The sequence below is a fragment of the Dermacentor albipictus genome, chromosome 2 (assembly GCF_038994185.2).
Source record: "Dermacentor albipictus isolate Rhodes 1998 colony chromosome 2, USDA_Dalb.pri_finalv2, whole genome shotgun sequence".
NCBI lineage: Eukaryota > Metazoa > Arthropoda > Arachnida > Ixodida > Ixodidae > Dermacentor > Dermacentor albipictus.
Window position 1 is genome coordinate 100617636 of NC_091822.1, and position 10816 is coordinate 100628451.

General features: G+C 45.1%; 1 protein-coding gene across 2 annotated transcripts in view; it reads right to left on the bottom strand.

The window, feature by feature from the left end:
- The window catches only part of LOC135915944 (uncharacterized), a 185923-nt gene extending 175368 nt beyond the window's left edge, over positions 1-10555 (bottom strand). For both annotated transcript variants that reach the window (XM_065449134.1, XM_070533805.1), the window contains exon 1: positions 10131-10555. In XM_065449134.1, coding sequence (XP_065305206.1) covers positions 10131-10190 — 60 coding nt within the window. In that variant the 5' untranslated portion in view covers positions 10191-10555. The remainder of the gene's footprint in view (positions 1-10130) is intronic.
- Positions 10556-10816: the final 261 nt, after the last annotated feature.

Here is a 10816-nt window from a genome sequence, read left to right on the forward strand (position 1 = left end):
GCAATGGTTCGTACCACCGCAAATAAAAGAGAAATTTGAATGCGGCCTTGCCATTACAACCACAGAAGAGAAATGAAATTCTACGCTGGAATGTTGAGCGGCAATGGAGCCAGCTGTGGCAGAAGACGACGATGCTCGACCCATTGCTGGTAATCATGCTGATGATGATGATGATGACGACGACGATGACGATGATGATGACGACGACGACGACGACCACGACGACTACGATAGTTCCATCTTGCGAGTAAATGGTTCATCCACCCTTATGCAATGAGCCGCAAAGGAACCAGCTGTGGTAGGAGAGACGACGACGAACGCGTGATCAGCGGCAGGAGCGCGTTCCCGCGGTTGTGCTGAGGGGAGCCAACGAGCTAGTGTGTGGGCTGTTCGGGCACGACGAAAATGCCTAGCCACATACAGCTTCACTGTAAGAAGCCCTTACGGTAGAAATGCTCGTAAACTAATAGTTCAGCGAATGGCGACCCAGGACGAATATCATTAGAGAAGGCGGCTGGTCAATGGCAAAAAGCGCTAACAAACAAAAGGCTTTGTGTATTTAGCCCCAGATACCTGCAATATTGTTCGCAGAACATTGATTCCCATGGCACGTGGGATCTTCAAGATGGCGTTATTATGATAATCTTTATTCGCCTTTCTTTTTTGGCTTCAGTGTTTGTGTCGTTGTCCGTAGTGTTTGTCCTTTGTTACGCAATTAGCCTGTCGAGCTCCTTACTCTATCTCTTCTCTAAGAAACAGCTACGAAGACGGGCCGCTATGGAAGAAATTTACGATTGGTTCCTGACGCAGGAGAGTAAATTTTCTAGCTACGAAAAATTTGTAGCTGCAGTGTTGCAACTGCTGTGGTAACTGCAGTGTTCTTATTATTTCTTGGCTCAACCAAAGCCGACAGGTACACGTGCCAACCTGGCGGCCTATCTTGTTCTTGTTCCCTAGTGAAATGTGGTAAACCACTCTGGGGGATCGGCCATGAATCTAATCTTTGCCTAACCTTTCTTCTCTTCCACTTTTTCCTTTCCCTGTCTCTATATTGTGACGTGAACTGAAAACAAACGTCCATTCTTACGGCTTGTCAGCTTCCATCTACCTCGCGCTTCTTGAAGCGCAGTGTCCGATACAACAACTGCTAAGGGGTGTGTGTTCTACTGGTAGTAAAATTTCCGCAGGTAATCACGAGGAACAACATCCCCTTGAATTTCAAAACCATTATGCCGCAGCCCGAAATGAACACGCCAACGTAGTGATGCCTCTGTGCACGTACGCCGGACACACGTCCCGCATAACTGGAACTTTAGAGGTGCCCGCACATGAGAAATGACTGTTTGCTACAGAAGCCTGAAGCTTCTTAGGAAGCATTACAGTAGGAAATTAAGATCCTATAATTTTATCCGAAATTAAACGTTCTTGCCCATAATACACAGCATTTCGTTCGTGCATTTCCCAAGGCAATCTCGTTCCCTTGCTCGTAAAACGTCATGATATCGATCGTAGCCCAATAAAGCGGCAAAAGAAATTTTCCAAGTGACCGACATAAGAGATAGAAACATAGCGCCGCCTTTCTTTCTCTTCTGTCTGTTACTTACAATCTTTCTTGGTCGTTTTCTTTTTGCTCTAGAATATCACGACGTTCAGCAAACACCTACTCGCTCAAGTAAGATTGATGTCCTGAAACGTACTCGGCCGCGACGACCACAGTCCTGATCAACAAGGAGGACACGTCAGCTAAAAACTTCCATGTGGGTATTAGAATTGTATATCCTGATTTGAAATTGTCTCTCGGGGTTTTATCAAAAAGAGTGCAGTGGGCATTCATTCGCCGATGTTTGATGTGCCCTGCCGCATATTTTGATAATCTCCCGCACCTGATAGAAGAGGAGCGCACTAAAGTATATTACGTGATTCTTTCTAAGTTTCTTACTTTGTTCCGTTCTCTTTTTATTTATTTATTTGCTTGTTTCTGTTTTTATCCTTTATTTCCCCCTTTAAATATATAGCCATTTTCTTCATTTGAACTCGAAGCACAGAATTACAATGTTTGGTCAGCCGATCAAAGCACTGATGTACCTGAGGAAATCCTTACGCCAGTTAAAAGCCCTGCGCTTGCATCCATTCATATTTCACCTTGTACCCTAAACATTAATATGCGACATGCAAAAATAAAGATTTAAGAAATGCCGTGCAATGTTCATGCATTATCTGAGCAACCTATAAAACATTAAAGAAAAAGCAAAATGAAATATCAATTTAGGCGACAGTTTACCCAGTCGTTGACCCCACGAATCCAACTAATTAGCTCCGCTTTCTTAATTGCGCTACAGCTGGGTCTGGCACTCCTAAACTTCCTCGACCCAAACTCTTTACAGGGGTGTGTCCGGTGGACCGTCTTCTTCGGAGCTAAATAAAGAGACCGCAGAGGCCAGATACACGGCTGTCCGCGACTCCCGCGGATGGCGTCTTCCGTCTAATCAAGCAGAATCGTTAAACGCGAATTAGACGCCCGCCGCCGACAGCTCATTTGCACCCGTCCGCCCACACGCTTCGTCAACGCTATAAAATGTATTAGCCACAGTAAAAGATACATAAAAACAAAGAAGCGATCATTGGCTACGCACCCGTTTATTTGACCGAGTAATGCGGTCCGCGCAATCTGCGTGTTTAGTTTTTTGTGCTTCAGGCACATGGGGCCGTATAATGTACATGTATTTCAGGCATCGGTCCTTCGCGGGGCTGTAATTTTTTTCTAGACACGTCTTTCGACAGTGAGGTCAGGACAGTTAGACGCTCAGTGTAACGATAATCGACACAGTTTAGTGAGAAATAATCACGCGACTGTGAAAGTAGTTTCTTCCTTCCTCTTCCATACCACCTCACCTGGTGCCACGTGTCTGAGGCGCTTTGTTGAGCTCTTAACCGCTTCTTACCTATCTGCTATTTTGTTTAATTTATTGCAATTTCCTTGTTGTTGCTGGCCTGAATTTTAAGTTCACTTGAAGTGCTGCAACCATATAGGTTTGCCGGGCTTCAAGTCAAGTTACAATTTCGGATAAATAGGCATGTCGGAGGGAGAGTCTGCGCCTTCATTAGGATCTGTATGAGGCTCGTGACTGACTTTAGGCATATTACAACGCAAGCTGCTATTGGCTCATCCCAATAGCCGTTTTGCTTGGCCATGTTGTGCCAACCGAAATCGCCGGGGATGAGAACAAAGAAACCCCGCTACAAGCGCTGCTACAACGAGGTAACGTTGGCCTCTGCAAACCGCTGTGCAGAGAGGTGCAGAAGCCGCAGCTCGCTGTCGACGGAGGGCTGACAGTTGAAATCGTTCTGGCGGAAACAGCGCAAAGAGACGTCGCCGCAAAGACCCTCTAGTGTGCGCAGCTGAAAATGGAGTTCCTTTGAAGCCGCTCCCCCAGGTAAAACTGTGACTGCCCTGCGTGCCCCACGCAGTCCGTTGACGTTTTCCGTTTTGGGCGCTCGTCTTTCCGTCTAATGTGTCATGAACATTCTAGGCATGTCTTCAGCTTTCTTCGTACGCCAAGCCGCTTCGCTATCCGTTAAGTATGATTAGTTTTTCGATGAGTGCACCTGGAGGTGGACAAGTGGTACGACTTTCTTGGCCATAAGAAACGCAAAAAAAAGAACACTGCGAACAGGCCCGACTTTCTCACGTGCAGTACGGAACCCTACATGGCCACAAACAAAGGAAGATCATCTGCCAGACGCGGCATCAATGCGCGTGCCGACGCTCATGCGCTTCCGGGAATTCCGTAATGCAACGTAGACTTCCGGAGGCTACGTGTGACTCAGCGAGATTAGAAACATACAACTTTCTTGAAATAAAATCTGTTCTTTAGTGCATCAGCTGTTGGCAGCTTGAAAATCTACTTTGCTAAAAATTCAATAAAGAAACACGTCTTGTACTTCAATCGCTTTAATCTTATAAAATAAGCATTCATGTCACTCCCATCGTCTTAATTATAGTGTTGTTCAGGTGCCTGTGCTTTTTCAGAAGAAATAAATGAGAGGTAATGCGACCCGGGGCTGGTTGACGTCTCAGGCACCCGAAGTGCAATATATGGCCAAAATACTAAAAAAGACGCGTTTTTCGTTGCACTGCTAGGACATTTGGTGTTTTTACGCCGGTACAGTGAAGAGATTACGCTAAGCATTCATTGTACATTTTATCTTTTCAAAATGAGCATAACTAAGGAGATGCGGGTGGCTTCGTAAAGGCACCGTCTACTTTTAGGCTCCGAAGTGCAGTGAAAAGTGAACACTGTTGCAGTGAAAAGTGAACACTGTGCAGTGAACACTGTTGCGACAACAAAGCCACAGCAAAACAAAACGTGCTCTTCCATTTGAGTGTCTTTTTAAATACTGCTCCAGCTGGCATCCAGGTGTGGTCCATTTTCTCAAAAACTGTTGAAATAATTAAGGAATCAAGCAGATAACTTTCATATAAAATAATAAACCAGTAAAACCACACACTTTGTCACCAAAGCATGGTCCCTATTGAGGATCAAACAGAGAACTATAAGGGCACCACCCCCATTCTTCCCTCACGAAAAAAATTGAATGACTAGATGTTTGTTTTCTCGATGCAAGAGGCTCATATTTATCTGGGGTAGAGTAGACTGTGCAACCTAGAGCAAAGTGTGAGGTAGAGCAATGAATGTACATCTGAACAGAAATGATTCCTGGCGGTTATCCACAGCATTTTAGCCAAGTGCAAAGAAGAGACCAAACAGCGCTAGGGAACCGTCGGCTCTTGAAACGTCGCACCTGTGGGACCACTAAAAATGACAATAATACTGTCTGAAGGTAACAATCCCTCATAATTTTTTGCCAGGCTTCATAATTTGTGTAAAGGAGCACAAGTTGTGGTTCTTGTGCCGAGAGAACGAGTAAATTGAAACCTTCTGATTTTCTCCCTTGGACAAGTCGAGGCGCTATAACAAGTTCACCAGACAGGATGCAGGAGCACATTAATTGTACTCGACTCATGAAAAATGATTCCGCAGATGTATCCTTCACAGTACCTGCAACAAATATGTTGCTTTCTCTACGTCATCGTGAAATAGTTACATTACTTCTGCTTATAGGGTTTCGTACTGGGCGAAGAGGAGCACTCTGGATAGATGGATTGGTGGGTGGATTGATGGATGGATTGATGGTTGCTTGGATGGATGGATGGATAGATGGATGGATGGATGGATGGATGGATGGATGGATGGATGGATGGATGGATGGATGGATGGATGGATGGATGGATGGATGGATGGATGGATGGATGGATGGATGGATGGATGGATGCATGGATGGATGGATGGATGGATGGATGGATGGATGGAGGAATGGATGGATGGATGGATGGATGGATGGATGGATGGAGGAATGGATACTACGAGCATCCCTTCTTTAAACGGAGTGGTGGGTGGCGCCACCAAACTCTTGTTACTATATTGCCTAATGTCCCTTGTTAAAAAAGAAAAAGGAAACCAAAAAAACACGATGAATTCCCACAACCAAGCTTTCTCAACCCCTGTTGTGAACTTTGTTTTTGTACGCCTCCGTACATTAGGGTTTCCATACTTTTCGTTCACCAAGCTTCCAATCACCTCTTACTAATATTATTGCGGCCATGTTTACTTTGCCATTGCCCACGCTGAATTCAAGGGCTTCAAGGAGGCCAGAGGTACCAAAATAGATCGCTTAGAAGGTATCTTCGCGTTCTAATAAAACATGCTCCATCATTTACCAAGCTTTGTCGCAGCAAGCCTATACTTCTTCCTTGTTGTATCTCGCTTTATAGGTGCATGTTGCAAGGCGTCGTGATCTCACTTCGAAAAGTAAAGAGCTCCCCTTTGAGTTTTTATAAATTTTTTCTTTTCTCTTAAGTAGTTACTCATAGTGGTTTTTTTTTCACTGCCGCAAGCCATGCCATTATCTTAGCCTCTCAGACTTTCCGCTTGACGTTCTTTAGTGCCATGTTGCTCACCAAAGTGCTCCCATACTTGCTTGTAAGCTTGCAAATTTTTGTCTTCACTATGAATTAATGCTTTTCCACTGCAAATACCTCAAGAATCTGCCAGCCCATTTACTATCGTCCAGATTCTCCAGTCGTTCTTCATAATCAATTTTACTGTGAGCTTCGCTCACTTCAAAACTTGTTTAGCCCTTATCCCCCTGTACAGCTTCAATTGCAGTGTTCCCGCAAGCACCGAATGCGAGGCGTCCCGCAGACCTTTGGTTGCCATCGAGTCCTGATTGTACCCCTGATTTCCAACAAACAACCGCATTTGCAAATTTAAGTTCTGCAACCATTACGCCTTTACACATGCCCAGGAAGACCTCGTACCTATTGTACCCACATAGCGCTCTGTGCTAATTTTGCCCAAAAGCGCCATTTAAAAAGCATCATTCGCAGTTCACTTGTTCGCCCTCGAAGAAGCGCCATTGAACTCGGAAAATCACGCAACTGAACATCAGTAGTGAGAAGAATATGTCATTAACCTTCCCCAACGCGACAGCCCAGTGGCTGTCGCGGGGGGGAATGGGGAGGGGAGGTCAATGGGGGTTTTATTAGAACACGAAGATATCTTCTAAGCGACCTATTTTGGTACCTCTGGCCTCCTTGAAGCCCTTGGGTTCAGCGTGGGCAATAGCAAAGTAAACATGTCCGCAATAATATTAGTAAGAGGTGATTGGAAGCTTGGTGAAAGAAAAGTATGGAAACCCTAATTTACGGAGGCGTACAAAAACAAAGTTCACAACTGGGGTTGAGAAAGCTTGGTTGTGGGAATTCATCGTGTTTTTTTTAGTTTCCTTTTGCTTTTTTGACAAGGGACATTAGGCAATATAGTAACAAGAGTTTTGCTGCGAAGCCCGAAATCGCGGTTTCCATTCCTGTATGCTCACATTTTGTCGGGAGCGAAATGTAAAAACACGTAAATATAAAAGTTAAATAATTGTGGAGGCACCCACTATTGCATGCATAACACCTAGATATTTGTTTTGTAGGCGTAAACGCTCAGAATTCGATCTCACAAACCAATCTTTTTTTTTTTATATACACCAAAGCCTTGGGTAATTTCCTGCTGCCGCAACTCATAGGCTGTCTTTAGGAGAACAAGTGCAACGAAATTAAACCTTTATAAAATACAAGCCACATAATTCACCGCTTTGTACGCTATTGTGGAATTCGAATTGTGATTGATGGTAAGGTAGGCGTGATGAATGCGCTCGGTGGCAGGAAATTTCGTACACGGGTATAACAGTGAAAGAAAAAAACTGGTTCTGAAGGTGTTAGACCACCGTTGAAATGAGCAGAGGTGCTGCGTCACACAGGCGCTCAACTTGACCTGAGCGCATTGCGACAAACCCAGTTCCCAGCTGCATTCCCCCCTCGTACCTCATTTACCTGCTTAATTTCTCTCTTTTACCAGCAATCGCTGCGCGCTTGCAGTTCAGCAGTTTCATGCTGTTCTGATGAAGTGTGGCCCATAAGTTCACATTCATTTAGTTGCACGTAATTTACAGCAGTGGGAAAAATAACGTATTTGGTCCCAATGTTGCTTATGGGCAGCAAGTCCGTCGAAGACACGTCTCCTCATGGTAACTTCGGCTCGAGCGACATTCCATGCTCGGCCACTGTTGGTCTCTTCAAACTTCCATCTTCCTCGGCACGTCTGTATTATTTGCATGGGCTACACCTATTATTTCAAACAATACTGCGTAGCCCTGCAATCTTTAACGACGACTGACATGCCGACAATGAGTATCCCATCATAGTTTACGCGATAAAATAAACTAAATCTCGGTTGGTACATGCCATAGTCGGCGACACTTTATTACTTGCGACCACTTGTGGTTCGTTAATTCTAACATAAGCCTAACTGCCCATGTGGTTTCGCATTTGGGCCCCTATTGATATGGGGCCAGCAGGGCGGTCGGGACCGAAGTTGCGACCTCGAGTTTAGGAGCGCAGCGCTATAGTCCCTAAGCTACTGCGGCGGGGTAGAAAAATTTCCTACTGGCGAGCGATAAAGCGCATGATAGCGTTTTTGGTGAAGAATTTTGCTCACTAAATTAAACATTGAAACGTTTTAATGCTCCTTTGTGGCAGTCCTTTTGCCAGCAACAACACTTAAGCAAGCATAGCTAAATCATATGCTAGGCCTTAGCCAAACTAAGGAGATACTTCCCATGTTTTGTTGGCGGCCGAATGGCATTTGAAGAAAGTCTGGCTGCACCGAATTGCTCTCCGAAGTCAATCTCGTAATGATCCGCAACACAATTGGTGCAGATCTTCGGCGGTATCGAACAGCGGCATCAATTTTTAGCATAAAACAGGTAATACGAGAGTTGGCTGTTCAGTTTCTTTCTCTGCCTCTTCTTTCCGTGAGAATCAGAGCCATATTTTATTGACCTACTAGGTGTAACACATCAACGAGGATAGAGGTGGAGGTCCGCGAGCACAATATTGTGAGTGAACCCCCTATGGGAACCTCTATCACGTGCTTAAGGAGAGAAGAAAACGTTCAGTGAAGATTGGAAGACGTCCAAGGCGGCCCGTCGATGCTGTCATGCCCATAGGCTTTTCGAATGCATAAGAGAAAACTAAGATACCCGTGTTATTTTTCGACGACTGTCCCATGAGCAGGACATACAAGTTCTCGCTGTGACTGTCACTCGGCCTTGGAAAGCCCTGTGCTGGTTTTCCTTGTACAAGCTAGTTGACGGTTGTCAACTCGCGTAACTATGTCAGTGTGATAACAGCACCATTCAATCATAGAGAGGAAGTGACTTTAAGAATTTGTGTATTTCCTGCTCTTCTTTTCTTAAACTCGCACTGCGGAGAAGCTTTTAATGTAATTACCAGCCATACAAAGAAGGAAGAGGATGTTTTGTCGCATTCAGCACTACGTCATATTTTTTGGCATATTTACACAAGCGTGGTGTTGGCGTACATGAGAACCACGTAGAACAATACATTGACATTTCAATGAAAATCTTAGTTGCTAAAGTTTCTCTGCAATTCCCGCACGAAGGACGCGTTATATTCATGTATTTTTGATCGATTTACACATTGACAACGAATCGAACCGACGTAGCTCTTTTGCTTCTTCATTGTTATTGTATCGCTAATCTACTCAGTTCTAATGTATGCCATATGAGGCCATTAGTGTTGGCACCGACAACAAAGCTTTTGATTGATTGCTTGATTAATTGATTTTATTGATTGGGTGATTTTGATGACCCGAAGATATACGAAACCTTTAAGACAAGACTTACTAAATTATCCTCGTTTATATTTTGAACACTTGGGCCTCTTGCGCACCCCGTGAATTCAGAACTTCCGAACGGTACAATACCAGTGCGGCCGGGTATCAAATCCACGACTACATGCTTAGAGTCACAAAACCATAGCCAGTAGACTATTCAGTGGGCAGCTGATGTGTGTGGTCTAGTTAGGAGCAAATTTCTTGCAGACTCTTGTGCCAGAGTTATGACTGAATAGGATCTCTGTGCAGCGAAAGCACCTGAGCTGAGTAATTAAACGATCTACATAACAGCTATCAACGTTAGTACTTTGAGGCTGAGCTCTTGGTTTTGGTGAGCAATGCGGCAGATGTTTTACTTGCTTGTGAAAAAAGTAAATGAAAAGTAATATTGTGCATACATTTTTTGTTGCTGTGAGGGAACATGTAGTTTTGCGGTGTCTCTTAATTGAGTAGTTATAGATTACAGTAGCCATCGCGCAGATCTATGAGGCAACACTTCCTAGAATAAGCGTTCCATAACACCTAAACCTTGGCTTTTCGATGACATTCTCTGCCTTAAATTAGTTGATGCTTATTCAACAAAGTAGATTACTCGCCAAGATATGCAGTGTGCGGACAGAGCTTCAATATAACACAACATTTTTATTGTGAACAGAAAGGTGACTGAACGGAACAAAGGCGCGCTGCTAGAAACAAATGAAGAGCGCAGCATGACGTAATTCTGGCAATGAGCGTAAGGGTTTCTGTTTTTCCTAAGCGTGCCGCATTATTGCAGTGACAGCTACGTGTAGAAGTCTTGCGCATAACAAAAACGAGCACACTTACGATGAGGGAGGAACACAATGACGCGGTGACCAGCAGCAGCACGCCAAACAGGGACGTCATGGTCGGCGAAGCAGTTGAAGTTGCGAGCGAAGTGCAGTAGTGCCTGTCTGTGCTACTCTACACTCGCCGTCTTATGCCTTAACTTTAACTGGAGAAAACGGACTGCTGCGCCGAGCTAGCTAGGTTGTAGTGTGCTTCGAAGCAAAGTGACTGACGCCTTCGTTTCTTAGGTAACAGCCTTCCCGTTGTCCTAGTAAAACTGAGCTTTTAGATTACCACCCTCTTCTTTTCACAGAATGCTCTGCAACCACACGTGCTCTACGATTCTTGCTAACGTTGAAGACCGCTTACACTATTTGTTTATTTTCCTTTGGTAACGCGACCCTTGCATAAGAAATGAAACAGCAGCGAACGAATTGCGGCGTGCCGCGCGAGCACTCTGAGTTTGGCGTTCGTGTGACGGCGCGCTTTTATGGAAGCGCGTGCCGGCACCCACGTGACCGGGAGTTGGGCGTCCAATCGTCAGAGAGCGCGATGCACGGGAAGGCGGGTTGAAGGAGCCGGGAGTGCGCGGGAGTTCGGGGGCTGAGGTGTGGGCGATGGAAGAGGGGAAGCTCGTCGGATTCCGTAGGGCAAAGGGGGTGGCGCCTCGCATGGCGGCTAGGCATAACTCTCCTCTTCCACGG